General features: G+C 43.0%; 1 protein-coding gene across 6 annotated transcripts in view; it reads left to right on the top strand.

The window, feature by feature from the left end:
• LOC126925105 (protein tincar) overlaps positions 1–27,918 on the top strand; it is a 38,591-nt gene that overhangs the window by 3,599 nt on the left and 7,074 nt on the right. The window contains exons 1-14 of one of the 6 annotated variants that reach the window (XM_050740336.1): positions 1,860–2,023; positions 18,372–18,504; positions 20,376–20,480; positions 20,646–20,922; positions 21,472–21,696; positions 21,838–21,969; positions 23,203–24,105; positions 24,182–24,369; positions 24,448–24,647; positions 24,765–25,267; positions 25,733–25,928; positions 26,778–26,910; positions 27,069–27,119; positions 27,658–27,876. In XM_050740336.1, the coding sequence (XP_050596293.1) occupies positions 20,652–20,922; positions 21,472–21,696; positions 21,838–21,969; positions 23,203–24,105; positions 24,182–24,369; positions 24,448–24,647; positions 24,765–25,267; positions 25,733–25,928; positions 26,778–26,910; positions 27,069–27,119; positions 27,658–27,876 (3,021 nt within the window). In that variant the 5' untranslated portion in view covers positions 1,860–2,023; positions 18,372–18,504; positions 20,376–20,480; positions 20,646–20,651. Of the gene's footprint in view, positions 1–1,859; positions 2,024–18,371; positions 18,505–20,375; positions 20,481–20,645; positions 20,923–21,471; positions 21,697–21,837; positions 21,970–23,202; positions 24,106–24,181; positions 24,370–24,447; positions 24,648–24,764; positions 25,268–25,732; positions 25,929–26,777; positions 26,911–27,068; positions 27,120–27,657; positions 27,877–27,918 lie in introns of those variants that run through there. The other 5 variants (XM_050740335.1, XM_050740337.1, XM_050740340.1 and 2 more) reach the window with 5 other exon arrangements.

Genomic DNA, 27,918 nt, shown 5'->3' with positions numbered 1-27,918 from the left:
CTTCCGGCGGAACGTGTATCGCGGCATGGTAACCCTTCGAAGAAGAATCCGAGACGAACGACTCGAAGGATAGCGTTATCCCTTTATCTCGTTAAAACTTTTTCCACGACTTTTTAAATACAAAGAGCCCTTTTAATTAAAAATCTATGTAATTTAAAAAATATTTCATCTTCGTATAAGAAATACTAATAAGTATATATTAAACGTGAACAGGTATACATTATGTATGACGATGTTACAAACGGGAAATTTATAGAGCTATATTTGACGGCTTGCCCGAGTCTCCCCTGTGTTACACTGCGAAAGGGTTGAAATAATTATACGGAGGTTAGCTTAATATGAAACTTTCTTTGGAAGGAGCACCGCCGAGACGTACATATTTTGTGCACGCAACAGGCTATCCTGGCACTTATACGATCTGGGCAGTACGATTATTCTCATACAGCAATATTTTTCTTGTCTTCGTAATTTATGAGCGTAATATCGAGTAACGCGTAACGCCGCAGCTTTCATAGACTGCCATAAATTCTTTACTGCACGCCTAGGTCGTTAGAAAATTGACGAAGGAATAACTATTCGACGATCGATTTCCTACAGGTCCAGTTTTTACGAATTACTTTACCGCATGTCCAAGACGATCAAGTATCGAAAAGAAAATAATTAATTCTTCACCGATCAATTTCCTCGCGGCTTTAAATCGCTGCATTCGTAGAGACGACGAGTAATAAGTAGTTGAAAGAGAAGGAAGGAAGTTGATTCGTGGTTAAACGATCGAACGGATAACAAAACGCGTTCTTCGAGAAACGAGTGCATCCTTCCGTAGTTATGCATTCGTTGGAGCGCGAAGAGCAGGCTACGGGGTTATTTTTGTCGTTTCGTCCACACGGGAAGGAGACCATCCCGGATAAATTTATCACTCTACGACTCGGTACTGGTGGCAATTTCGGGATAGGCTTTTATAGAAAAACGCGAGCGCTCGTTCCAGCGCCGTTTCATCGAATTATCGCCACGTATCACCGAGCGTCGCAACAGCCTCCATACGCCACTTTGAAGTTTCAAACTATCGTTTAACGATGCTTTCAAACAAATTGTTTGAAACAAATATTTCAGGAAAGTCCAGATCTTTCGTTCGTTCGAAAGTTTCAACTGAAAATCAATTTTATTTCAATTGCGCGGCAATTAATTACTCCGAATCGAAGAGAATGCCTCGCCATGAAAACAGAATGAAGCTGGACACAATGGAAGCAGCGCGATTAAAACACGGTAAATTTTGGCGGGCACCGAGCCAAGTGCGCTCGTACGTTCGCGCTAATCGAACTCTTTCTTTCCGATAGCATGTCGCTAATTGCACGGTAGAACTATCGTGCTTCCGTATATCGTGTTCCGTACGCGCAAGTTCATCAAAATATTCGATCACTTGCAGACGCCTTTTACGAATATATTATGTGTGCCGTATGAAACATTTTGAAAGTTTCGACTATTCGTGCCGTATATATTAATATTTCGTCAAATATATATTTTATACGTATAAATTTTCGGATTGCTTTCAAATTTGGCCAATATAATCGTTTCGTACAAGGCATAGAGTACGAACGTAAAAGTTGCCTATGACGATTCTCAACACACTTCCGTGAGTCATCGTAGTATCCTATCGTATACTATTCGTCAACAGTTCGATCAAAGAATTCGTCACGCGACCGCTTTCGATTATTGTTACAACGATCGAGGTCGTTTAGTTCTCTTCGATGATCGTGTCAGATTTATCGTTACGTCTATTGCTCCAAGTGCCGGATACAATAGCAGCACACAGTGGTGATTGTCGTAACGTTCTACCATCGTCGTCTTCGGTCCTCGAGAAAATCTCTATACGAATGTTCTATACACGTACGTATGTATTTGTAGGCAAACGTTCGAACCAAGTATAGTAGTTGACGAAGGTTGTGTAGTGGTCGAGGCGCGGATGTGTATGTGCGAAGGGAAAGAGAACGAAAAGCCGGTCTTCGATGGAACACCTGTTCCACAGGTATGCGATCCTTTCCACTCTTCTTTGTGCTTTACCTCTCCGATCCGGATTTCTTCTACGCGTTTCTGAGCTTTGTTACCGCTTTTTGCAGCCGCCATGAGAAGAACGACGTTCGATGCCACGTATCGTGATATAAAATGCCTCGCGTTCTTCTTTTCACAGCTAACCAAAATTCCGATTGACGGCATAATCGATTAAACAGATTTAAGAGACGATTTGTTAGATTATAGTATCGTTAGGAGATCGACTCTGTTGTGACAACGACCATACCCAAACTCAAGTCATTCCGGACATACTACCGGACAGCGAACCGTTAGGTTTTAACTTGACCTTTGCACATGGTCCAACGTTACACTTTCCCCATTACGAAGGGTAACCAGGATCCTCCCTTTGCCTCTCAACTCCTGCAAACGCAATATACAAAAACTGCAAGCGTTCGACCACGAGACTAGTCTCGAGTCTTGTGTACAGTTTGGCCGTGATTTGAACAACTATTTTAACTTTGCTACTTCATTGTAATATTATATTTAAACATTTTCGCGAATAAAAACCTACAAAATTATAAAAGCACAGTCGAGCTGAGTTATCGCTCGACTATTCCTTTTTTATCGTTAATTTTACGCGACACTGTCTTCGCTCGTACTATTAAGTTTCGATGACTTTGGATATTTATGCAAATTCATATTTTTGTGGACATAATTCGTATCACAACGACCGACCGTGTTTTTTATTTTGCTGCCCAGTCCTTTTTCTGCGTTTCGTACATGTTGTAATTGCTAAATACTCGTAACAATATTTTATTTCTCAGCTAGGCTATATACAACGTGTCGCAATAACTGTACGCAACCGTATATAACTCGTTACGAAGTTAAAGTGGAAGAAGGTGGCTTACGCGAAACTTGTTTACCGATTCATCGTCTTTTTATTGCGTCAAAGCGGCCATCAGACGCTCGATTACGATTTTTCGCTACCACCTGGCATTGTATGTTTCACCATATCGCGTTCATTCCAAGCTTTCGTAATTCTTCTTTGCTTTACACGTTGCTACCCTGTTCGAGCAAACGTCAAAGTGCTCGTGCACGACAGCTCTTTTGTTCTGCTCTCGAACGAGAATGCAAACGCAAACGCCACTGGCAAATCGACGTTCCGGATATACGTGCAATATGTATATCGACATTTATCCATATATATAGTATATTTATATCGCGAATGGAAGTCCAATCTATTTCTATATCGCTCGAATATTTCATGACCTTTTATTTTCTACGTACGTATCACATTTCGTTCGAAACTTCGTTCTTCTTCTGTTTCTTTCGCGCGTATAAATAAATAACGCGGCAGTCATTTCTTGACGAATCGAAAGGTTTCGCTTATTTTAATCGTCCGTTTGTTATTACTTCGCTTTGGCTTTCGTTTCGTTCCGTTTCGTTCGTGAATACAAACAATCGATGGTTTTCTTCAAAATTTATGACATCTGCCTTATTTTATTATCGTATATGTTCCTACGGTTTGAGCGATTTTTATTGCACTCGAGCAGTTTCTCGTAAGAAAGGAAACATCGAAACAAAGCCGAAGACGAATGATGGAACATCTGTTCGTTCGCAATTCGCATGCCTCTTGAAATTATTTATTTCTCGTTTCACCTCCCGCGATTCACATCTCCTACTTTAACATTGATTTATAACGTTTGTCGCGCTTGATCCATTATAAACCGCAACGTGTTCCCTATTGTCTTTCCGTCTACTGGGTATGAGGTTAACACGGAGAATGGAGCAGCAACAAAGCGAGGCAAGAGAAAAGTAGTTAAAGAGGAGTGGGGCTAGAAAGAGAGAGAAGGGAGCAAGTTAACGGTAAAACAGAGAAAGTGAAAGAAAAGGGATCGTGCGTTAGGTAGAGAAAGACGAATGCGAGCCTCCATTTACGGCCAGTTTCCCAATTTTACGGACGGCGAAGCTTTACAGAACTTCTCGAAAACCTAACTTCTATTACAAATACGAGCAGGATAATATTCCTGCCAAGTTCTCACTGTGTCTTTGAAACCTAAGACTTTTCCGTTGCCTCTTGTTACGTCCCGTCACCCAACCACATATTCCGATCCATCCTTCGATCAAGATGGCTAACAGCTGTTCAAACATATTCGCTCGAATTCGCAATGATTCCAAGGAACCGTTATCGCCACGTATTTACAGCGATAAAATCTATTAGCGTCTTAAGATTTAGTTTGTCTCGATTGTTTGACAGCTAACTAAATTTTTACACTGCTTAGGGTTATTGCTCGTTACGATAAAATACGAGATGAGCGGCTTTTCCTAGGTACAACGTTCGAAGATCGATTTCACCCGTGAACGACCTTTGGTGGGTGCCGGCCAGCACCTATTGCCTTCGCTCCTCTACCGAAAATTGTAATCAACGAATCCGCTTGCCTCGTGCTTTAGACACATCCATCGCTAGTTTTCCTCCTCGACGTCACCGTCACCGTCACCGTACTTTACTTGCTATCGACACCTTTAGTCTTCAAAAGTTGTTAAAAATAAATCGTTATATTTAAATTGTTAACTCAGAATTAAAATCATTCGAACCACCTCTATTATCTTAACCGAAATAAAGGATCGGCTGATTCATGGCGTCGATTACCGTATCGAGACGAGACTTTACGACTCTCGTTGACGCGTTATTCCGCGAATACGGTCGAACATCTGTTTCATCCGTCGATGCCATTCCATCATACTCTCGCTCGTATAATCGTTTATGATGCATCTTGTTACGTGGGTTATCTTCAGGGACGATAGGTGAAAAATTGGACTAGGTAATATCGCGCAGCAAGCAATATCATTGCCGCCAAGCAACCAAGCAGGCCACGGTTCTCGTTCTCGATCCTTTGGCAACCTTCTTGCCATGTGATCGTCGCAACTCGCCTGGTATATACGCCAGTAACACGATAGTCGAAGCTTGGCTGCACAGTTTGGAGCACATTGCTCCGACAACCTCCATTGTTTCTGACCAGTTTATCGTAACCCAACACTTATTGTGCATCAGAATGCCACGCTGGTTTTGCTCTCTTGGTAGCTCGACGACCTGTTCGTCGGCCTGCCTCCCTTCCAGACTGTGTACCTTTTTGTCTAAGCGGTTCCTCGTCCCTAGCAATTCTTCTTTCCTTCGTTCATTATTTTCTCGTTCTTTTGACGAAGGTGCTTGGTCCTAAATCAGAATATTCCGCTTTACGTTGGCTAATTATTCCAAAAATGTTCCATAGGACTGGGGACGGAAAGAACAGCGCGTTTGTACATCCGTACGGTTCACGGCGCACTGTCGAACCTTTGTCCAACTACGAGTCGCTTAACGATTAACGGATAACGCGAAAAGCTGCGTATTGACCTGTAAAGTTATTTCTAACCGGTCGATATACGTAGCAAAAAGTCTCTACGCTGTTTAAAGATTAGAGAATAGCCGACGATACACATAAGCGACACGACGATCGCTGACACGAATTATCGTTCTTCCACGGTTCGAGAAAGTCCTCCGGTCGCCACGAAACTTTACTTTCCCTGTATTTAAATTCGTAACTTGCCGTACAACCGTAAACTATATTTTTTATGATCGTCGAATTCTTAATTTCTTCTTTTTTCTCGTACACGCCCAAAAATTTCATAAAATATCTGGCGTATTTATCCCTGAACTTTGTCGGCAACTTGAATATTGACGAACCATTTCGACACGCTGTTCTACACACCTGAAACGTCGAGAAAATTTGCCGCGACTAGAAAATTAAGAAATGCCAGAAACTATTATAAGGGTGGCGTAACCCCTTGATGTAACATTACACGCGATCTTAATTATTCTATCGTAATGTAATTTGTAACGAGGGGTTGCAATGATTTTCTAATCGCGTGAAATTGAAAACGTAAACGCTCGAGTATACCGTAGAAGGCGGCTACTACGCGTGCGATGGTGCAATCAGCTCCGACACTGTAACACAATCGGTATAGGAACTTGACAGTGGTGTCAAGAATATGGGTCAAGGGGCCAGAGTATTTATCATCCATTCGATCGAACGAATTAATTTTCCTTTCATTTTCTAGACTCCGTTTCCTGAAACTCGATTGCTCAACAACAGCTTGTAATTTCCATTTAAAATTTTACGTCTTTCAGCTCTTTCCCGGTTAACATAAGAATTCCTGGTTCATGAGAAGTAAACAGCGGAAATTTTGTCATATTTTGGAGAATACAGTTAGAAAGTAGAACCACGGTAAAAAGTCATTTTGTCTGCCGAATATTATTATAGAAAGCACTCTACGGATATTTCATATATTTTCCATATTATATTTTGTAAAATTTTCCGCTTTCAAATTTCCTATAAATTCATAAAAGACACGCCAGATGCACCGAATCCAAATTAATTCGTAATTATTAAGTTAAGCAATGACTGCATTCGTATTTTTTGTTAAGAGCGCGTTACAAATTGGACCAAAGTTAGATTTGTATGCAGCTAGGAAAAGTCAATAGCCTTGAATCGAGATTAAATGGAAAACTAAATGTAAAGAACAAAACGAAATTTCCGCGAATCTACGAGCTTTTAAAATGAAAGTAACTACGTCCGTGCGATTAGAAATTACAATGTCGGTTCGACAAAGTGTAACTTCGATCACGAGTCTGTCTTTGGTTGGCGTAACAGCCGCCGTAAGCACTGCCGATTTTCACGAGTACACATCGTACATGGATCCATTTACTTGCGCCGTTCACGCTCGACTTGTTCGCAACTCGATACTCCCGTATTTAATATCACCCTACGAGCGTGACACAACACCCACTCCTGTACCAAGTGACTCGTTACTATCGTTTAACCCTGCAATGCTCGCTCGAAACATCCGGTTAAAGGTATCGACCGTTGACCGGCTGTCCCCGAACGAAATTTTTCCAAACCATCGCTTTATCGCGTTGCTTCGACAACGATATATTTCGATGTACGATTTACCGAATTCTTTCTATCAAAGTTATATTTTCAAATAGAATCATTCGCTATAGCGTAAGGTTATTTTTATTAAAATAAAACTACGCCAAGTTTCACCTCCAAGTTACCGGATTTTATAGCGATAAAAGTAAAATAAAGTGCCTATAACATATTAGCATAACGCGAAATGATCTTGGTCGATTTCTTCGGTTGGAGTTGGAAAGGGATTTCGCGCGTTTGTTATACCAAGTAAATAATTATATAAATAATAACGAACAATCTTTAGTTTGAGGTTTTGACATTGTACTAATACAATATTTGTTTTCTTATGTCAGCGAATATTCTTGTAGTATAATGCATCTCCAAACTGTTAAGTAAATATAGTTGAAGCGATTTCTCACTTTTAGGAAAACTCAATATCTGCTCTAGTGTTTAGTTTTCTTAGTCCTCGAAGTCATTAAGTATTGTTTAGCCCTAAATCAATTTGAAGGTCCTCTCAGCCTCATAGCCTTTTTAGGAACATGCCTTGCACAGATGATGCAGCGGGGTATAGACAGGTCAGTTTTCGTGATTATATAAATAACCCATAGAACCATGGTTTCGGAGTTCTGTTGCAATGTAACGCTGCCAGTACTTATACTTATACTTATAATATATAACCTCAACGAATATGACTATTATTTAACGAAAATAATGCTTTCATAGAACGTACAAAGACCATCGCGATCGTCGGTGCCTCTGCGGAGATACGATCGACCCAGTGGCTTTTTAGTATCAGAAATTAACCATCGACGTCTTTGTTTCTCTATACGATAATATCGCGTCGGAATTTACCGAACCTATGTGCACGGTATCAAGCTGTCGCCATGTACACAAGTAACTATGTACTTGTTCGGTTTACCTAATGAGATTTAACAGTATCCAATTATCTAAAGTGCTTTTCCGATGGTCGCTTCAGTTCCTATCAATCAAATTTCCCTTCGGCTAGCGGCCGTGCCGGTTCGGTTTCCAGCCTCTGCGTATTTTATTTCGCGAATTAATTTACCGCCTGTGTGTATGTACGTCGTATAAAACAGCACGGACGATCTTTTATGGGAACATTAAAATTTCGCGAAATATACTCTCTTTGCGCGTTTAACAGCCACGTCAAAGCCAACGATAATGGTAGTGTGTTAAACATCGTTTGCCCCGTAACGTGAAAATTGAAAACGCGACCGACTGCCGCATCGACTTTTCGTTCACCGAATCTTCTTTAATCGCGTCAATCGCGTTCAAAGGAAAGTTTTTGACGGATTATTAAAAAGTAACGCAACATTCGCGATAAAGAGTTTTAAATATCCTGATTTTCTCCCCTTTCTTTCTTACGATTTAACGAAAACGATATGTCGAGATACTTCTTCTTCCTGCGTATCTCTATAACGACAGCAATGATTGCTGCGTCTCGTAGATTCACGATATACGATATACGTCGAGTTTCCGCTTATATCTTGCAGCTGTTGTTTATCCCTTAGCTTGCAATTATAAGGGGCGATAAGAATAATATCCTATTTCCTTTCACCTTTGCCGTACTACCATCTTTTTATTTTAAACCTTTTCTTAACGACACGAACCGTAACGAGCCGATCGTTGCGATGCATCGGATAACGATAACAGAAGATCACGAAAATTACCGCATTTCGAATACAAATTTGTAGATACGACCGGGAACATTCGCCGTCTAATATTTTCTTCTTTTCCGTATCACGATCTGTTTGGTTTATCGTTCTATCCGGATTACAAACTGCTAGTGTCCTTTCCCTTCGTTCCTCCGTGGTTTTCCTTTCGGTCGAGACCAATATTTGCTACGACTTTTCAGTTCCAGCGACACACACATACATATAGGAAAAGCAGAGCTTATATGCAGCGTTTCTTGTTTGGTCGGACTGTAGAAAACGGAAGGCAATCACTTGGGATTTTATCCGAGATTACTATGAACGCGAGAAAGGGACGATCGCTCGAAAACCTTGAAGAGAAGGGGCCGAGCGAAGGAAAAAGTAAAAGAAACGCGTTTTTCTTAGCGGGAGAAACTATTCAATTACACGGGATAAAATTCAAGATACTTTGTATATACGCGCGGCCAAAAACGTTCACTCGGTTTTATTCCTTCATTTGCCGATGCGTAGGTTGGTTCATGTAGTTTTGTGTTTTTATCTACATCCGTTACGTCCCATTCGATCGTTATACGGAAGTATACTATAGGGAAGAAGGAAACGATAAGAAAATAGAGGATAGGGTAGAGTATGGCGGGTGACGTGATAAAACATCGTAAGATAATGGTTCACGGAGAAAGGTTCGACCAAAGGGTGGAAGACAAAGGAAACAGATGGTGAAAATTAGAGCCGCGCGGTACGCAAACTTTGTTTTCTTTAGTCGAATTCGATGGACACGAAAGCAACGCGCCGTAACCAAATATAACATCCCCCTGACGGGATTCACGAGCGCGTCAAGTTTCGTAAAGCCTGCGCTAATCGTATTTGGGAGCTGTTCAGCACGCCCGGAAACCAAGTTATACGGGAACGAAGCAACGAGTGTTTCGCGCTGCTTCGAATTCTATACATTCGTACTTATGCACGTGCTCTCGTTTAATCACAGACACGGTCAAGGCGAGAGAACGTGCGTGCCCTCGCATCACGTCGCTCGTTAATCCTCCTAATTGAACTCGACGTTTCATTTCGTTCGATTCCTTTTACTTTTACCATAGGAGAATCGCAGAGGAAAAATACGACAAGTACAGTTTCGTTGATCTTCTGCTTTTGACGATTATTTTGCGGTAGTTCAAAAGTAGTATTTTAATGTGACGCGCGATAACGATAAGGACGACAATAACGATAACGATAACGTGACGTTTCGTGCGAAAATGAAATATATATACGCGTAGAAGAAGAAAATAGAGAGAACTCCATTGTGCCAATACTTTCTGTAGCCGCAGTACGGACAGCTTTTGAATTTAACCCATTGAATTTAATTTACGAGTCACTGGTGTTACGTCGCGTGAAAAAGTCCGCTCGACGTACCTTAATGTCTGATCGTCAAGGCCCAAGCGTCGTTAGAGAAACCTAAGGCCTAACCTCGATAAACCTAAGGCCCACCATAAACCGAGTCTCATTAGCTTGCAGGAACCTTGAATCCTGCAAGTATTTTGGGTTTATAGCCGGTACTTAAAAAGGTCCTTAGGTCTATTGAACGCTTAAAGATTACGGAGAAAGCTGGTAGTTATAACGGGAAAAACTGTTAATTATATGACAGGGAAAACCAGGCATTTATAGACTAGAAATGTCTGGATTTTCCCACGAGTCATGCCGGTAGGATGCTTCCATATCCCAACTTCGACCGTTAACGTCTTAGCCAATGGGTAGCGCGGATCCTTGTCCTCACCTTTCCTAACGAAAAGTACGAACAACGAATCAGCTTCCTTCGTTCCAATGGGAATCCCATACCGAGCTTTCCTCCGTAATCACATCAGAACGAACATCAGAGTTCTCTATGGTTCCGACGAAGAGGTTCTCTAGCCCCGACGGAGAGTTCCTACGGCTCTCACGGTGCCTAGAGTTCCCATAGCTCTCACAGTCAGTCGTTCGAGTCAGTACGAATCAGTCGTCAGTTCAAGCCACTCAAGTCAGACAGTCGGAGTCAAGCAGTCGACGTCTCCTCATTCGGTCATTCGGTTGATTCTGTTGATTCGATTCAGTCAAAGTCGGATCTGATCAATCGCCACATCGACTACGACACGAGAGCCTTCCTCTATCAGATTGGCAGTCAGAATCTGATCAAGATCCAGGCAATCTTCATACTCAACGACGTTACTATTGTGCGTGATTAAACGAAGTTGTTGGAGAAAAATATAATCATAACACTGCAAATCACGGAGTTATATTAATTCAACCACCCCTATCGTCTTAACGGAAATCAGGGGATCGATCTACTCGCGGCGTCGATCATTATCATCGTAACGGGAATTTACGACTCCCGTTGACGTGTTTCCTCGCGATTGCGTCTCCCCGCGATTGGTCGAATTTTACAACTGGCGATAAAATGTCGCACGTCCCTCGAATCGTCGAGGTTTAATTTTTCTCGGTTTCGGTCGACCGAAAGAGGCGATAAGAAAAACGCAGAGACCAATCGATATATCAAAACCATCGCTTGTTCAAACGTTTAAATAGCTATTCGCACTTTCGATAGGCAGGGCTAATTCTCGTAACCCTCGCATTTCCATGGCGTTTCGATAATTCTCCCCTTTCGGTAGGCGACCGTCTTTTGCGGAAACGGCTCGATGAATGGATGAAACTGATCGAATCCGATCCCTTCGCCACAAAACTAATTACGTTCGTAAAGCCATTAATATTCCCGGGGCATATTAATCCACGAAGGAAGTCACGACCAGGTTGGATGTCCGATCTAATCCGTCGAAGAGCGACGAACCTTGTTTGTCGCGGCTACTCGATCGATCGGAATTACGCGAGGCAATCGTAACAACGAACGTGTATTACATTCTGTCGAACAGATATGGCAAACGGATATCGTAAAAATACCAGCCAGGGATGTTGATATTCGCGCCAACTCTGTTGCAGTTGTTCGTCGGAGAGCTGTTCTGTTTGAAAATATTTATAAAAAGGTCTGGCATGTATCTGTCGGGTCAGTCATAACATCCGCGAGATTAAACGATATTTGTACGAAATTCTATTTCCCAGTTCCTCCAATTTCAAATTTATGACTCCGTGAGTCGAATACGTCTGCTCCGCCTGCTGCAACTGAGCACGTATACGTGCTGTCCTATCGCTTACCTTTCAAATTATTCCGACTGGCAACCCCCTACCGAGCCACGGCGAAATTCACGATAATTGCCGCGTCACAGTCGATCGTAAGCTAAGCAAGACTGTCAGGAAGACTGACATCGACTGCGTACCTACTTTCGTTATCGAATAACATCGATGCTCTCGTCACCATTGCAGTCTCTGTTGCGTCTATATTACTCCAAACTATATTATGTCGGATATCTATCGTACTCTGCAACCGTTGTCGATATTCTACAACTGTAAGCCCATGTTGTCTTAGCACGTTCGCGAATAGTCTGACGAAGGATCTCGTCGACCTTAGGACGTTTATTTAGTCGTTCGATAAGTTCCAAATTATATTTTGCAAAGTAGATCCGCTTTTAACCCAATATTCATGCATCCTTTATACTTATATCGTGTTTTTATCGATATCGCTGTAATAGCAACATTTTTCTTTTTTTCTTTCTTTTAGATTAACCAACTAACAGTTATTATTTTTACCTTATCTCGCGTGTACGCTTTGTAAAGTAAGAAAAATGTATTCCGAGCAATATCGGGAAAAACGTGTACATTAGTTACACCTCTGTATCACCTTCTTATAATCGTACGTCGTTACGATCGATCGTTAATCGCGTAATACTCGCGTGAGAATGGACCTTGCCGAAATTCTCGGTGAAAATGAGGGGTTTAGATCCCAATGTTTAGCAGTGTGTGTGTGTGTGTGTGTGCGGCATCGGATATTGATTGAATGGGATGCCATGGGAGGTGTGCGGCAAGAAGGAATAAAACGTTGGAGGGAGAGAAGGAGAGCCGGTGACTGTCAGAAGGGAATGCGACAAAAGGGGCGAAGGATGGATGATACTTTGCTCGTTGGTCGCTAATCATCGTCGCTTCCATTCAAAAATCAAAAGCTCGCGCTAAAAAATCTTTTAAGAGTCGAAGAACAACGTGAAACAATTTCTTCTTATCTCACGATCGACTAACTCGATTTTTTTCTACAACTCATCCCGTACTATTTCTGGCTACAAACAGAGTATAACGTCGTTTAAGATTTCTCGATGTCGCAATTTTGATGGGAAACCAAGAAAAGAGACGATGAGAGAATCGTAATGATCCAGCGATCGAATATTTGCTCGATCAATTAATTCGTTTTCTTTGGTTAACAAGTTAAAGATACGTACTTGCGGTGTACGTCAAACCGACGTCGACGAACTTGAAAATTCGTACGACAAGCTTTCGCTGTAACAGCATCCTAAGGCAATTTCGCTTGTCCCGTGGTAGGGGCGGTTGGTTGAAACGTCGAATCGAGGGTGAATCTCGAGGGTGAGTCATCGGTGGAACCCCGCGGAAAACTGGGAAACTTTCTTCTTTCGGAATGTCTTGAGGGGTAAAGGAAGAGAGCGATGAGTCATCGAGACGAACCGCATCGCGTCGATTCGATTTGTCATGACAAAGCGTTCCACCCATTCGGATGTAATAGGGTGAGGTTAGGTTCGAAAGAGAGGGCGATGCAATTATTACTCGATCTTCTAGGTTGGTTCGGAAAGAAAATTTCGATGTTCGTTGGTACTCGTTTTCCCGAATCGAAGGCTCCGATTTCATCCGGTTTCGCGCGGAGCCAAGGAGAAAAAGAATCGCGGTCCTCCGAGCTCCGGTCGACCTCGTTCTATCGATTTACCGGGGAAAGCCGAGCAGAAGCGACGCGAAGAAACATTCCGGGCAGCTGCGTTTCCCGTACCGTTGCGGAAGCACCTGCACCCAACGATTTTAGCCCGTTTATCGTTTCGTCTTCGGAACTAGAGCCCATGCTAAAAATCTCTCCTCCGAGCATTCGTTGCGCGTACACCGGAAGTCGAGTGCGTACACTCCCGTTCATAAATTATTACGCCGCTCCACCTACGATCGGTCGTCCCAGATTTCGACGAACCTTTGCTTTTTTAGGTTGATCGATCGATGTTTTGGATTCCGTAAGATAACAATCGCGAATGTACAACAAAAGTTGGCGGAAAGCAATTGGAAAAGCTGACTCCACGATGTTCTAGTCTATATTTCATTAAAAAAATATGAATTCGATGGAAGATTCCGATTGATACCGAGTGTGAGAAGTTTGACCAAAATCTTGATTCAATTAAACTCAATTACACGTACAATCGGTAATATTATCATATCGTAGCATCGAATATACCAATCTCTTTACAGTTTATCATTTCAAACGAGACGTAGTAACACCGAGAAAAAGATATCGTAACTTTGTACCAATTTGTCAAAAGTATCTCTTCTTTAGTCTCTAACATACTTATGAATGGGGTTGTACGCACCAAAACCTGAACGTAATTTCAACATCGATTCCGTTGAACCTTCCGATCTAGAAATAGCTCTGCTTGTAAAACGCACTCGCCTTTCGTTCACAGATCCTCCTCCGTTGTTATTCGTTTATCGTTCTATACCTCGTCGGATCAAACAGCTACAGATTTAGAAAAACGTCGAATACATCTCCCTTCTTTTTTCTAGCTCGGTTCTCGTACCATTTACCGTCGTATGCTTCTCGAACGTTCGCTGTGATCGATCTCGGAAAATCAATCGCCGATGGATACGCGCGTACAAAGAAAATTCATCTCGGCTGCGTATGAAACGCGTTGTTACGAGAGCGTAGATGAACGCGTATTATGGCTATATCGACAGAGAGTAACGAATGACACGTAGGAAATCAAGTTTTTCGAAGCCGCGAGACAAGGATGGCGACATTTACGCCAGGCACGAAGCATTGAAACGTAGACGTTTCGATAGAAAATCGATTTCCGGTTGAGGTTCGTGCGGATCGCGCCAGCAACACGCTCGCTTCGTCCTGTTCGTTGTTTCTTTGTTGCGACCGAGCATCGATCGGTGCCGCGATCGAACGTGCTTTAGAAATTTCCGCGTAAAGTAAACTCGTGACCAACTTGCAACTCCATACTCCATACTCCATACTCGTCTACAGGAAGGATTTCGTATTCGAGGAAGCGTCGTCGCGTTGTCGTTGTCGTCGTGTTCTCGACGACGAACAACGTCGTTGTCGGCTATGGAGTCAGGGAACGTGACGCCGTTTCTCTGTTATTCGCTTCGCTGCGTTAAATTCGAAGTGCATGCTTAATTTAAGACACCGGAGAGAGAATGCGGGAATATCGACGTTCTTCGAAGAAAAACATACGGTGCCTGCCGCTTTCTTCTATTTCCGAACGCATCTTTCGAAATTCGCTTTTGGATTAGATTTCATTCCCTCGATATTTCACCGTCATCTGCTTTCAAAGTAATTACGACGACGAAGAAAATATCGTTATGGCGTTACGAATATTTATGGACATTCATATTTTTACGAATATAATTAAACTTGGATAGGAAATTGTTTTATTTATTAGATATCGCAAAGGATACTATACTTTGGATACATAATACGTTTTTCCACGTTATATAGCTCTATAGTTTCTAGCTATTTACGAGCTTGTGTGTTTTCGCATTTTTAAATTTCTCATAAACGTATAAAAATCTGCAGCCTAATTATGTAACAGTAACGGAGAACAATACGGGAAAAAACGCTATAGACAGCGTAGGACTATTCCATTCAACGTCTGAGCTTTTTGTATGAAATCGATGAAATAGTTGCGAGAGGGGAACCGTAGATTTCCGATAACGATCGTGGCTGCTTCGTACGATAATAGACGCGTCGACGATTACGATTACGATGCATCGTCGACCTCGGCTTTTCTCAGCCGTCTCGTGAATCCAGCCCAGCAACGTAATTCGGCAGGAATTTACGGTCGCGCGAGCGTCTATAGCCTATAGTTTATATCGTGCCATGCGTATCCAGCTATTTCGGTGCTGTTTCGAATAAAACGAAAGCAAAAACGGAGCTGCATATGGAAATTGCCGGTGTACACGATGCGTAACCAGAGATGTCACCCTTCGTACGTAAATAGCCAAGTTACTACCAACTATCGTAGTATATTTCGTACTTGACCTTTTTGAAAGGTCTGACGTGCACGACAGGGTGAAACGCACGCGAAATACCTGTATCGAGTTTTGTTTTTTACACTTCGTTTCGTACTTTCAGCGGTGAATGTCTCGCGATTAAATCGAACGTGAAGGTGAAAAATATCGATAGTCGATTCCGTGCTTTTCACTTTCCAACGAGCGTCCTCTGCCTACGTATAAGTCGTCAAAAGATCGCATTCACGTTCGATGACGATGATTCGAAAGAGTACATTACGAAGCTCGTACAGATAACGGGATAAAAAAGATAAGAGAAAGAAACGTCGTTCGTACGATATGAATGGGTTAATTTGGACGCTAGATCTACTTTCGCGAAAGTCAGCGGAGTCCTTTTTTAGTCTTCGTGAAAAACCACCGGGAGAAATCGTGATTTGAATATAGGACGAAATTTTACAGAGAGCAAATGTTCCCTGGCAACGATCCAACACGATTTTCGCTGAAATATTACCATCTTCGACTCGTTGCGCGTTTCTTCTAATCCTCTCATTTTATCGCTTTCTCTCTCGAGAGGCAGAAAGAAAGAGAACTAGACGAGCATCGTGAGCACGAGCAAAGACGAGGACGCAAACGGGTAATGGAGAAAACGAATGCAAACACAAGCAAAAATACGAACGGTTCAGGGGATGTTGAAACGCGAGATCGGTTGACGTCGATAATTGAGGTGTCGATGCCTCTGACTGGTGCAAGCGCACGCTGTAGGCAACAGTGGTGAGCTAGCCATTGGCAGCCTGCCAGCTACTCCTCCTGCCATCGATGCCTTCGGTGTTGACCGACAAACAAAAGGGACCTCGATGCATTGTCCTCGACGAGACCGAATGCAGGTCGAGGATTCATCCAACGACCGGCTCTCCCGTTCTCGGCTGATATTGCATTCCGTAAAGGACGATCGGCGTGCCTGTCGCTGTTCGTCCCAATACCTCGCTGCCTCGTAACGAACCTTCCTCTCCTTGTCTCCGCATCGCGCGTGTTCACGCGCAATAATTTCAGCGAAAAAGACGTTCTTTCTTTCGAATCGTGCCTAGATATAATCGAGGATGAGATTTGCGTTAGCTTTAAACCAGCTTCTCTTAAAGGCCAAACTCGTCCGATCCTGGCAAACGATCGCCAATCTCCCAATATCTCTGACAAAATGCACGGCGTCAAGTTGATTAAAAATGAACGAAGTCATTCGTATCCCCGACGTTGGGAGCAGGGCGGACAGACGGAGGATAGGCCGAGTAGAATTGGTGGGAAGAGCGGAGACCGATCGAAAGGCAGTTGATTGACGGGAGCATGAAACGGCAATCGCGGGCTAATGCCCTGCGAACACGGAGAACGGACCTTTCTCGCACGTTCTTCGCTATCTCGTTCTTCACCTATCGTTAACCTTAGTTTCGGTTCGATATTGTTTACGACTGGTCGACCGACGACGAAAAGAAACTCGACTAATTTGAATCGCAAAACAAGACGAGTCGCGAGTTCAGAACGCAAGAGCGGGAGAACAGACGAGGTCGAATCAGTTGCCAGGCGATGTACGGAATATATAGGATTAATAGGGTGTTCCGGCTGTCCTCGCCGACACAGCCACGTAAGTAGCTGTCTCGGAATGTCGCAGACGTTCCGGAAACGGAAATAACGAGCTACAGCACGATGTAACGTTGCAACACGCGAGAACATGCTCGCCACGAGATAAACGACCTCTTCAGATTGCTAACCGATGCAAATTAATTAAGAGAAACCACCCTTTGCTTGTTGACGGTGCTGCTAAAATATGTAGCGTAGAGAGTCGTGTTTGCCAACTACCTTACTGTCCGGAATTACTCCAACGATGATATAATCCGCGCGATAGTTTAAACTTAAGACTCGTGCAATTTCAATCCAGGTAGTGTTCGTTGTTTCGATATCTGCAAATGTTTGTGCGATTCCGTATTTTCCTAAATAGCAAATACCATATTCGTATGCAAGATCGTAAATCATTACATTGAGTATCCAGAGGTTCTTGAGATCATCAAGTTGCTCCATGTGAGCCTTTCAGGAGATTCCTAATTTTCTACGCTTTTCTACGCGGATGCAATTGCGCCTCTAGCAGTTGCGTTAATCGCGCTTGCTAATTTATTTGCCCGTCGATTAGACTTCTGTTGCGAATCGTTTCCTGTACTTAAGAAAAATGTTGGAAATGCAGTGTGTAATTCATCGATACTTTCGCCCCATTTACGATTCGTTATGTTATTGTATTTTTCTTTTGTAACAAAACGTGCCATCCATTCATACATAAATAATAATAGTAGTAGTAGTAATAATAATAATAAGCAGAAATTTGTTCATGCCGTTAAAAATCATAATGGATAAAATTGGATACAAGAGACGGGACGAATATAAGTATTTTCGAACAACAGTAGCTACGGATTGGATTAAATTCATCTATTCATATACTCTCGAAATTCAGCGAGGCAGAATGATCGATCAACGAATCGCTTTGTTCAACAGTGAAAACGACAATGGCTAATCGATTCGCGAGCGTGGCTGGAATCCATTCGTACGTTCGTTTATAGAAACTTGAAAGAACCTTTGGTTTCCATTTCAGATCCGCATAGCGTTCAAAGCGCAACTCGTCGCTTAACTCGTCGCTTAACTCGTCGCTTAACTCGACGGGCAGCACGACGGCGACGACGACGGTGACGGCGACAGCGACGACGGCGGTTGTTCTCCTCCGTTCGGTGAGTAGATCGATCGTTTCGACAGTTTGACCGATTACGTATGCACAGTATCTCGAGAAAGTATTTCAACGCCGAGATACGACATCGCAAAAATATTTAAACAGCCAATTCCCCGTTCAGCGTGGCCATCCCTCGACATTTATTGTACGCTCAAAAAGGTCGTTCATGCCGTATATTAATTCTTTACGCGAACGTTCGTCGTTTCTTGCTCGGAAACGATCGTCGAAAAACACAATCACTTTGTGCCAGTAGCCTGGCCAAATGGTACCGAAGAGCTGTAGTCGCGAAAATTTTGACAAACAGCCAGAATTCGTTTTATTCGTCCTTCTCCCTGGAGGAAAGTCCATCTACGAGTTACACGGTTTTTCATTCTCGCTACACCGTGACCGAACGTTCGTTCGATTTTCCATTGCACTCACGACCATTCGTCTTGTCCAACTTCACCGACGGACCATCGGTCCACGTTCCGTTCTTCCGTACCTGCTTTTCCCTCGGGGGAAACTTCTCTCGCGTAATTAGGGGAAACGCGTTAGTTGCCAATTTGTCAGAATTGGAGAAACAAAAATTTCGAAGGAAGGAAACTACGATGAAGCAACTGGAATAACAAAACGCAGGGAGAGAAATAGAGAAACGAATCTTATCGTAGGAAGAAGCGCGCTATCGATCATCGAAATTTCCAATTCCAGCTTGTTCGAATATCGTTCGCGACAAGTGGGTCAACCCTAGTGAGATTACGGTACGATCGTGCTTCTACGATAATAGATTCTCTCTTTTTGTCTTTGTTTCTCCTTCGACCTCGTATCAAACGGAAAATGAAAAGACTCGTTTCTTTTTGTTACGACACCGAGCCTCTTCAGAGTCCGTCTCCGCGGTATCGCTTCCTTCTTTTGAATGCCGTGGCAAAGCAAAAGATCAGGAGCAATATCCGACTAAAAAAGAATTTCTCTGCAAAGTAATCATCTCGGAAAAACGGCTTCTTTCGTCAAAGAAACGAAAAGAAACGACTTTACGAAGCTGAGCGTGCAAGAAAAAAGCCGATAGGGAGAGAAAAGAGGGAAAGAGAGAGGGAGATGTGGTCGTAAGAGCACTAGAATTACCACGCTACGCTGGTCCTCCTCTGTTTCGACCCTTTTGTACCACTCGCTACCGCGATTGTCGGTAAGCATTAAGCCGCTCGATCATTTTTCTTCTTCCCGCGCTTCGTCATTGTCGGTTTCACGATTGGGGAAGCATCGAGTTGTTCGCGGATAGACACGATGCGTAATTTTCTCCGCAACATTTCGAACAATGCTCACACCCTACGCGTCAGTTTCCCCTTTCTCGTCTATTCCACGTTCAAACGATACCGTTTATGCACAATGCGCGTTTAAGTCTTCGTCTCGGTCTTTGTACTTTAGCTACCCGCCGTCTATCAAGAAGTATCCAATATCTTCTTAAACTGACTTTTTAATCGTTTCGAACGTTCTCCGATTCTTATTGAATTCTCCTTGAATTCTTATCGATCGAGAAAAAATAAATATCAAAATTTAGTTACGTCGGAGCAATGGCGCATTGGTATTCTTCGGACACATTCTTTTGCCACTTACGTAGCTCGAATAGAAGATCACGATGCTAGATACGAACGAATCAACAGGCTTTGTATATACGTTGACGGGCAACAACTTTCGTGCGTGTGCCTCGTAGTATACATAGGTGTAACATAAGTAGATAAGTCCGGTCAGTTTCACGGTTCGATCACTGCAGCGTCCGTGAGTCCTCGTTTTCTATCGTACGCTATACGTTCTGACGGGTCGCGTACAAGACGACAATCCGCTTGATTTCTTTCACGCTATTGGACTATCCGATAATTCGATTTTCTTTTTACGTTTCAGGCGGCGCTGTCACCTCCGAAAATGCCACAGCTCCGCATCGATTGTTCCAAACTAACTCCTTCGAAACATTAAGACGCCTACACTAGAAACATAGCAGAATACTCGGTAAATATTTGAAACCGGTTCGATATTCGACTTCACGGCCATTGGAAAGTTCGGTTTCCGAATCTGAAAGTGAAAAATTGCAAAATTATACGCGTGCAATTTTTCACGCGCGATATCCCGCCCTCGAGAGTTCGACGATGAACGAACGAAACGTCTCTCTTTCAGAACAAGATGTCAATGACGGGAAGCTTAATGGGTTACGAAAATAATAACGAGGTAAATCAAGCAAAGTGCAAAAAGCCATTAAAACCGCTTCCGATAGTGTCCAGCGTAAACTCCAGCGGTATCACGACTACCAACAAAGCGAAAAAGCCACGAAGGTCTACTAGACGAAACTCTTGTATACGAGGTCACGTGAATAGTTTGTGGTCCGTCTGGTACGGTGTTTTGGCGGTCGCTTTTCAAGCTTACATCGGCTTGAGATACGCAAAAAGGTTTGCCGGTAAGTGAAACCGTCGTTTTTCGCATTGAAAGAGGAAACTTGGCTTTCCGTGAAATTCACGTAATTCACGAAGAAACGTAATACGTAGTGCAGTAACGTACAGTGATTCGCGAAAATATTTCAACGCTTATGGAAATCTTTTGTAAACGTGCAAACTTCCAAGTTGGCGTTGACGGATTTTTTAAATTATTACGCTCTATGAAACACGATCCAAGCTTTGGTATATTTTAACGGGAAATTTCTGTTCTGTTTCGAACTTTACCAATATGATCACGATAGCCGTGTCCAGTTACAATATCGATTAAGTTCCAAATAGTTTCCTGTAACGCGAGTAATATATTCGCGAAAGTTCGTATCGTCATAATGTTCAAATATAGTGGAACTTTGATTATCGGTATTAATCATGACACGTACTGTTCGGAGAATCAAACAACTTTATTTTATTTTCGAACGAGAGAAACGTACCATCTCTAAATTTTCTAATTCTACTACACTTTCGCGAGACGCTGTATACCTTCGACATGACAGGTTGGTTGGTTATATTTGCAGCATATTTATCGTTACCTTGGCCGGCGGACGCTCCACCGCCGAAGGTGGAGTTATACGCGTGTCTGGTGCTAGCCGGAGCCGGGGTTGTCCTACTGCCGGTTCTACTTGGCGCGGCCTTCCTAAAGCTAGGCAACCTGGCGAACGATGGAGTGAAGCTCGGTCGTCATTTGAGCGCCTGTTCACGCGACCCGCCTTCGTCCTTGCTTACCAACAATCCTGACCACAGTGAGTATACGTGCCATGTATTTTTCATCCCGGTTTATGTCCTCTTCTCCGTCAAACATCCAAGCTGGGATGTTTCGCTCGACGAAGAATAGAAAGCAGAACCATTTGTAGCTACACAATTCCCGTGCTGTCGATTCGCAGGTTTGGCGAATAATTTATGGCGACACGGAGGTCCCACGGCTGCTTTCGTACACCTTTGCACAGCCATGTGCTTCCTGCTGCCCTCGCTGCTCATGGAGGCTAGATTGATACACGCTGGATTTCTGCCAAAAGGTAACGACCGACACCTATCGCTGTTTCTGTTCGTGTTCCGCAATTACGATGACGGGTGTTTTGAATGGTTTCGCTTTTCATTAGCAACGTGATTAATTTTTGTGGACAGTTGTACGATTCGAACGATATTTCAGGATAACCATGATAACGCGTTGTCTCTCCTATTTTACGTTGAAGAAGACAACGATATTTTTCGTTTTGTCCGAACACGCGTTTCTTCCTGATTGAATATGCCCTACTACCTTGCAGTTCGAGTAATCTAAAAGAAACTAACTAAAAATCTATCCGAAGCTACACTAGCTTCGCGCGTATCTTCGTTTAGGCCGATCTCATCCGTAATTGTTTAACCGTGCATCTTGCAGCTTAAAGCCATCACTCGCGTGTGCCTTCGTCGTTTCCATTGATTTGAAACATTTCAATCAAGTCGATGACGATCAATGAATCGCGCTTGGGATTCAGATCGCTATCGTTATGGGGTAAAACGATTCGCGCATGGAGAAAGGGGCGTTTGGAATGTAACGGGGCAACTTCGTCCTGACTACGTTCTGGTTCGTGTATTGATCGGCCAGGTGTGTGCACACAGCTAGCTACAGGATTTCTCGTTCCTCGAATCCTTCCACCTTGAGCCACTTAACCAAGGAAGGAAAAGATATACCATTTTTTTTAGAACGAATCAATTCTCAACCCTCGTCGTACACGGTATTCTTCGACCTCGTTAAAAAAGAAACTATCTTATGCTCGATGATTTCATACTCCGAGATATTCGAATTCTTCTCTTCTTTTTCTGGCGCTATCGTAATGCCGGCTGCGGGATCTATTCACGCGATCCGTGATCAAAAACACGAAACCACAGGGCGGAACTGGTTAATGATTAACACGAAATTATCAGATTGCGCGCATGTATGTAAATTCGTATCTTTACGTACGTAATTGAAGAAATAAAATATAAGCGGGCATTTCTTTGGTTTCGTGAGACAGATAATATTTTGAGGAACGGATTAGAAACACGTGTAATTGCCTAGATGCATCATACACGCCATCTCTCAATTTCTGTCTATTATTTATTATAATTTTACGACTCGCGTAAAGCATTCGCGCGTTCGATCAACGTCCGTCAAAGTCGTGAACTATAACCGAAGCGACTCGTTGTAGAGATTGCCAAATGGAGCGCAATGCGGATACCAGCTCGATTAATCCTATTTAATCGATAACCCGATGCTTCCTATTTTCCAGAAACAATATGGCGTACGGACCTCGATTGGCTAGTGACTCACCGGGATCGTCTGGTTGTATCCAGTTTCATGAATCCAAACGTGAATCTCAGCATCCTAACGGGCTTCATAACTCCTCAGCCTTTCGTCACCTTAGCACCAGACGAAGAAACCGATAATATAGCCAACGACATTGTCACGACGAAATTGGAATTGACCGACGTTATTAATAAATCAGCAGCAATGGAATTTCGACCACGCGACAGCACGAACGAACATCTTGGTCAGTTTCGTACACCAACGAGTACCAATCTACCCGTACCCGATGCAAGAGTTTCAAGCGTTAGCACTACTTCACCTACCAACAAGATTACCATGCCCATGACGCAAAAAATTATTAACGACACGACAAAAACACCGTCCACGGTCAATGATGCGTCGAAACTAAATTCCACGAGACTAACGTCAGCAGCTTCTCCGATTACGACAACAGCAACGACCGGTACAAATGTGGCAGAAACAACTACGGCAACGATAACAACGACAACGACGACGACAACAACGAGAATCGTTAAAGCGCCTGCAAGCTCAGACGAAGTGGCAACGGTTACAGCTGCGACTACGACCGCAACCGCAGTTCCAACCGCTGCTACAGCTGTAACAACAACGTTACCGTCGACGTTATCTTCAACGTCTAGTTCGATGAAGTACGGCAATACCGTTAGAAGACCTACCGCTGCGAAGTCGATTATTAGAAGCAATAATTCGAGGAGTAAATTGAAAACGAAGAACGCGGGCAAATTATCGACGACTGTCAGGCCCGGTAAGAGCGTTGGGAATATGACAGCGCAGAGTATGTCGTTGACGATGAATAGTTTGGCTGATTTGGATCATCCGGAGAAGCTGAATCTTGAGTTTCAAGCGGGTAAGTTAAAATCGAATCTCGAGTTGTTTTCCCTTTCTCTGATTTGTCGTAATTTTCCTTCTTGTATCTCCATTAGCTGAATCATACGGACCTATTACTCTCGAGTACTTGAATTATGCCATCGCTCTCGGAGTGTATTCTGTGAGATACCCAGCAGTGTTCTGGTCGTGCAATAAACCGTTGGCCACGATTTTTAGTTTCCAGTTGATCGTCAATTCCGCCCAGAGTTTATTAGCCTATATTGGAATGTCTGTACTTTACAAGGTAAGACGCACTCTTGCGATAAATTCCCTTATAAAAATAAAAAAATAACAGAGGAATTAAAATTTGTAATATCTTCAGGTTCAAGTGATGGGACCCTTAAAGGTGCTACCAGTTCTTCGACAACAGTATCGCACGATATCGACTACTAGCAGCATATCGACAATCTTCGGGGACTCTTACTTCTTGTTAAATCCACACGTTACCCTCGTCTTGTTTGCTCTTTCCTCCCTTCTGGTGCTCTGTTCTAGCATGGTGATGTATTTCTACGCCTACGGCAGGTATGTCGCTTTCCATCCCCTCTGTTTTCTTTCATTCTGCCCTATTTCGTTCTTTAATGGAACTACCTTTCGTCATACAAAAGTTTCTTCGACTTGTTTGCGTTTCTGCACATACAGGTTTACGGCGTTTTTGAGCCAAGAACGAGAGCGTCGAATAATCTTGTCAAAGGAGAATAGAAGTGGCAATGGTTGGATATATTTCATTCACTGCACCGCTCTGTGCGTATTCCTGGCGATCGCGATCTGCAGCGCACCGTTGCTCTACGACTACAGCGTCGTATATCGTGGCAGTCTGGATGGTGCGATATTAGCTTGTGTCGTCGCTACTGTTTTGCATTTGTTCCTCTGGTTACTCTTATGGATCTTTCTCACGATAAAACAACGCTGGACATTCAAATTGCGAGTGACGATCGGTCGAGCTACCGTTAGGTCAGCCAGATCGGTGAAACTCGTAACTGACGTGGATCTATTGTCAGCTAGAGACGACGAGGACGGAACTAACGCGCCGTTACTGGTCGTTGGGAATGGTAGAACTTACACGATTGCCGATGCGTCGCCGAAGAAAGCTATCATGAGCGTGATACAAAAGGCGGCTATTGAAAGGAAAGCACGCAGTCAAGGTAAAATAGTGCGCTATGGAGTAAGGCATTTATGGAGGAAGGCGATAAGCGCATAAGAGCGTACGAGAAACTTTTTCGTATCTTTGAATACTCGTGAATATTTTGTGTTTCTAATTTGGTCCAAAGTTGCAGCAATGTCGGCAATATACTTATACTACTGTTAATAATTGTCTCCGAGTCAATTTTTACTACACTAACGTCAGAACAATACGTCGAGCTGACGAACAAACTATAGTCTTGTGTAACAGAACCGTTTATAGCACGACCCTCTTTTTACTTTCCACGGTATATTATCGTTTAAAATATTAACGGCTGATATTGTTTCTAACTTGAAAGATAAGCTTCAAACATTCTGTACCCGAAATTTGTTCATAATTTTGATACCTTGATACGAATTAATAAATATCCGACACGTATTTCGCGACACTGTCCACTATGATCCTTTTCATGTTATTCCGATTGTAGGAAACGTCGATTCCGTAAACGGCGACTCAGCAGCCGACGACGAACAGATTTATTGGCTAAGACCAAAGTTACGTCCATCGCCGACTAGATCGCCGAACGACGGAAACGTAGCACCAACGACGGAAAAGGGCTGGCTGAATAAGAAATTGAAACCCAAGGTCACCTTTAACGACCTGCCTAGTACGTCAGGCTCGCGGTAACTACCCTCCTCCCTCCTCTTGATGTCTTTCTGTATGTATCGTTGTGTCCGTGCCCGTGCTCATGCTCGTCTTCATTTTCATTTACTCTCTCTCCTTCCTGTAAACTAATATTTACTCGAGATTCCTGTAGAGAATTCGCTTGATCGATCGTTCCAATTCGGTAATCAGTCCGTATCACGGAAACTTGCCATCGCCTTTTTATCATAACCTGCGTTCCCTTTGTGGAATTCTCCTGCTTTGGCTACTATGTATTTTTATAATGTTTGTTGCTCTTACGATATTCAAGCGAGTAATTTCCTATCGATCTCCTCTTCTCACCTTGAATTCTTTTTCCACTTAATCGTACCGTGTTCGTATCTGGCGCTTACGTACACGCGCGTGTTGTCAATGTTATTAAATTGCGTGCTTTTAAAGTGTATCGAAATTCGTTAACTCTTTGAGATCATAATGTTGTATTATTACACCTATTCCGTATCACGATCTAGCAGGAATTGTTTAAAAAAAAAGTGTCAGATCTCGAAGAGTTAACATCACCTATTGCTAGCATCTGTATTTATTCACTAAGCCTTATTGTCGTTCGTTTTCGCTTTCACGAGACTGAATAAAATTTCTTACGTTTACCATATGGTAAATGGTCCAATATACCATATGGATCGCTAGAAACTATCAAAAAAGGGATACCACTTTATCCGATTCTCTCTTCTCCTGTCTTCCTCCCTTTCCTTTCTTCTTCTCTGTCTTTCTCCCCTTCCCCCGTTATCTCTATTTTCCTCGTCTACCCTAACGGATAAGTATTCGTATGACCTCGTTGTAACATACTACAACGTGGTGCGTGTGAATTGCAGCAATAAAGGAAAAGTCAGACGAGGCACCGGTGACGGGGGCCCCGAAGATGATGGAGATTATGCCACGTTACGAGAATTACCGCTGATCACGTCTCTGGACCCAGCAGATGATTCAACGTCCGAAGAGAACAAGGTATTCGATCATTTTCTGTCGCGAATCGTTCTTTCCCTATTAGATTTTATTCGCGATAAACGTTAACTTGAAAATATTTTGCTCGAGTACCTTTCGACTCTTGTAACGTCGTTCGTTTCCCCTTCGATTTTTAACTTAGTTTTCTTTTGCTTTGACAGTGGGAAAGGTGGCTGATAACTCGTAGGGACGTTATACCTAAGTTTGGCAACGTAAGGCGTATAAAAATGTTTTCTTTTCTTCGTTTGTTTGTTTTCTCGTTTCGTGTTGACGCTTCGAAGTAATACTAACATTCTTTAACTGCGTGTGTTTGTTTTTTGGTTGCGTACTACTAACACACGTTATCATAGAATCGTACAAGACGAGGAAAATGTTTGAAAAGCGATTTAACATCCCACGAATTTCTACGCAATCCGATCGCATCGGTAGTGCACGTTCGATCTTACGCTTATCCTCCCATCCTTTCGAATTCTGCTCTGTCATCTCCAAACAGCAACCGTACCAATTTTATATTGTACGTGTAAATGTATCTACGTAAAAAAAGGTTCGAAAGATATGTTTGCTAAGAATCGAAACACGTTTGTTTCTCTCCTCCTCTTTCTTCGCCTGATGGTCCTTTTCTTCTTCTTTTTTTTTTTGCGTTCTCTCTTCGATTCGTATGATTTCCAATAAATTCATGAGACTCTTGCAGGCTTACTTTCTAATTGGCATTTCGCTTGGCAATTAATCGTTGATCAAACGTTCCAACAGCTGCTCGAGTGCGTGAACGACGACCAAGTGACATACTACGCGAGCGCAAATCGCGATCTACAACCTTCGGAAGGCGACCCCTCGCCCCTATTGACTCCAGACCCTTTGCCCGATCCCACTTCGGAACCACTTCCACTGCCACCTCCGACTCCGACTCCGACTCCAACTTGTGCACCGACTACCGAAGTTGTCACGGCGTTACTAACCACTAACACCCAGGTACTAACAACTCTTGTCGTTCACAATATACTTTTCTTCTAA

The sequence above is a fragment of the Bombus affinis genome, chromosome 15, assembly GCF_024516045.1.
Source record: "Bombus affinis isolate iyBomAffi1 chromosome 15, iyBomAffi1.2, whole genome shotgun sequence".
Classification (NCBI taxonomy): Eukaryota; Metazoa; Arthropoda; class Insecta; order Hymenoptera; family Apidae; genus Bombus; species Bombus affinis.
Note: the sequence above shows the minus strand (reverse complement) of the source record. Positions and strands in the feature narration are given on the sequence as shown.